The 2821-nt window shown below is 37.1% G+C and overlaps 1 protein-coding gene across 1 annotated transcript in view; it reads right to left on the bottom strand.

The window, feature by feature from the left end:
* Window positions 1–1127: 1127 nt before the first annotated feature.
* LOC111085360 (voltage-dependent calcium channel type A subunit alpha-1-like) overlaps window positions 1128–2821 on the bottom strand; it is an 11742-nt gene continuing 10048 nt past the window's right edge. The window contains exon 7 of the mRNA XM_022383577.1: window positions 1128–2591. Coding sequence (XP_022239285.1) covers window positions 1774–2591 — 818 coding nt within the window. The 3' untranslated portion in view covers window positions 1128–1773. The remainder of the gene's footprint in view (window positions 2592–2821) is intronic.

Below are 2821 nucleotides of genomic sequence, written 5' to 3'. Positions count from 1 at the left end.
AAAAATTATAAAAAATTATTCCCAAATTGAATGATCTATGTCGTACAGCAAAAAAAAAAAAAAATATCTATTAATATTTTTGGTATATACATTATAGTTTAAGCGGGAACTTTTCATTATTTATGTTGGGAGAATTTGTGTGTCTTAGCGCAAAGCTACACACAAAAAAAATTATGTGCGCGCTGTCCACCGTGAGGATCGAACCCAGGATTTTAGCGCTAGAAATCCATAAATTTACCGCTGACCCACCTGGTAATTTTTTTGTTTGAGGAAACAGAAAAATACATAATTATACATTTAACTAACCTTTACTTGTAATTTCTCCTCTGACCTTCTAGAATGATTTATTTGGCCAATGAAAAAGGTGTTTCTAGATATGAAAAATTCATTATTATTTAAATCATATTTTATAACAAAATGTAAGCCACATTACGAACGTAACAGCTCGTACAAAATCTACCTCTTTCTTAGGAAAAAGTTGTTAAAAATTTAGCCGGCACTAAAATATTTTTTCACAAGGCAATCTGACCATTTTGTAACTATTTTGATTAAAACATACTTTAGACACGACAGTACATTAATTAAAATTGTACACAAACTACCACCTGGTGAGTGATGCAAGTGATAACTTTATGAGCTTAGTTAAGAAATAACAACATGAATTATTAGAGATTTAAGAGCCGTCAGGAGCTTCAAGAGACTAAACTTGTCTTTGAAACACCTTTATGAAGTTAGCGAAACATTATCATAATTAATTATACTTATCATAAGGCGTTGGAATTAGGCCTAGTATATTTTTAACGCTGCATTCTTCATCTAGTCCCTTGGGGATTTTTGAAGAATGTATATTAGTATTAGGCTTAATATATTTTTTAACCCTAAATTCTTCATCTAGTCCCTTAGGGATTTTCAAGAATCTATATTAGTATAAGGCCTAATATATTTTCAACACTGCATTTTTTTATCTAGTCCCTTAGGGATTTTCAAGAATATATATATTAGTATTAGGCCTAATATATATATATATATATATATTTAACCCTGAATTCTACATCTAGTCCCTTAAGGATTTTCAAGATTCTATATTAGTATAAGGCCTAATATATATTTAACCCTGAATTCTTCATCTAGTCCCTTAGGGATTTTCAAGATTCTATATTAGTGTAAGGCCTAATATATTTTTTTTAACACTGCATTCTTTACTTGGTTCCTCAGGGATTTTCAAGACTGTGTTAAGACAAGTACAATTAATTTTAAACTTGTCTTTTCAAAATGTTTTAACAAAACGACAACAAAGTATATACATGACCATGTACAAACCATTGATGGTTCACGTGCAGAAGAAAAGTGAATCAAACTGTTTGTGGTGAAATAATAGCACAGCATGATGTTCAGAACGTCTAAACACAGGTTTTCTAATTGCGGACATGAGACGAGAACGTTAGTTTAGGTAAAAATGTTAGATTCTATCACAGTAGATTGAAAGACGAAACACAGCGAAACAATAGGTAGAGTGTCCTGACAACACTGAAACATAACAGATTCGAATAGTATTTGCTTTCAATTTTTGATTTTTTAACCGATATGGTTCTAACCTTATATATATATAACTTTGTGCACAGACACAAACACACACACATACATATACGGTAAATATTGTGGTATGGAAAACAAATGTTTAATAGATGCATGTACCAGTACCATTCGGTATATACTAGATTTTCGGCATCATGTAGTCGCTAGGTGGCGCTCTAGGCGTCCGATCGTATCACGCTAGCACCAGTCGTCGTCTGAATCATTTGGTGGACCTGTCCTTTTTATAATTAAAGTTTCTTCCCTACTATGATGTATGTTGCGCCCTCTGTGGTCTGGTTTGTAACCATTTGGCAACGGCGGCGGAAGATGGTGGAAACCTCTAACGTCATCTGCTGCTTGGTCAAAGCTCAGAGGCTTCTTGGATCTGTGAAGGCCTAAATGCCTGCTTTCATTATAAGGCAAAGTTGGGGCGTATTCCCAATCACTTCTATGCGCGTGCTTATGATAGTTACGTGGTAAACTAGGAATACTGACTGTTCGCGCGTTACGGGTTAGCACGTGGCTCTTAGGTCCGTTGCACGGATGTGTTTTTTCCCGCCACATTTTTGGTCCCCTCGTTTCAGAGATGCGAGTGGGTGATGCATTGACTCTAGGAAAATTGAAGATGTCCGAAGATCTGTTCTGCTCCCGTACCGTGGGTGATCGTGACACTATTGGGAAATTGATTCGTTCCATAGACCGCACATTAAGCTGTAACGTTGATGGTTTATTGGGGATTTGGGGTAGTTTCCTTCCGCGTGGTCGACGTTGAAAAGTTAAACTGTGTGCTGAACAAGGACTAGGACTACAAGAACGCCGCTCCAGCCATGCTGTCCTGCGACTTTTGTTTGGTGCTGGCGCGTGGCCTAGGCTAGGCCATCGTCTCTGAAGGCACATATTTCGATGCTCTGGACTGTTGTATCGGATTTCTTCATGGCTGGGGGAGGCATTTCGTTGTCGCAGACGAACAGGGGGAAATCCACGGTGCGACGAAGTTAGGCCTTGATATTTGACAGCTGTTTACGAGAAACAGAGTGAGGTTAGACGATTAAAATAATATCGCTTGAAATAAAAGGAAATGAATTAAACCATCACCTCAGCAGTTTGTTGTCATGGTTTGTAATCTATACGATCATCTAAGACATTTTGATCAAGGAAACCCAGGATCGAATCGTAGCCATCTACCACCACAGACACAATCATACTCAGGATCCATCTACGGCACAATCATACTCAGGATCCATCC

The sequence above is a fragment of the Limulus polyphemus genome, unplaced genomic scaffold (assembly GCF_000517525.1).
Source record: "Limulus polyphemus unplaced genomic scaffold, Limulus_polyphemus-2.1.2 Scaffold348, whole genome shotgun sequence".
Classification (NCBI taxonomy): domain Eukaryota; kingdom Metazoa; phylum Arthropoda; class Merostomata; order Xiphosura; family Limulidae; genus Limulus; species Limulus polyphemus.
The sequence above is the reverse complement of the archived record's forward strand: the minus strand, read 5'-3'. Positions and strand labels throughout refer to the sequence as shown.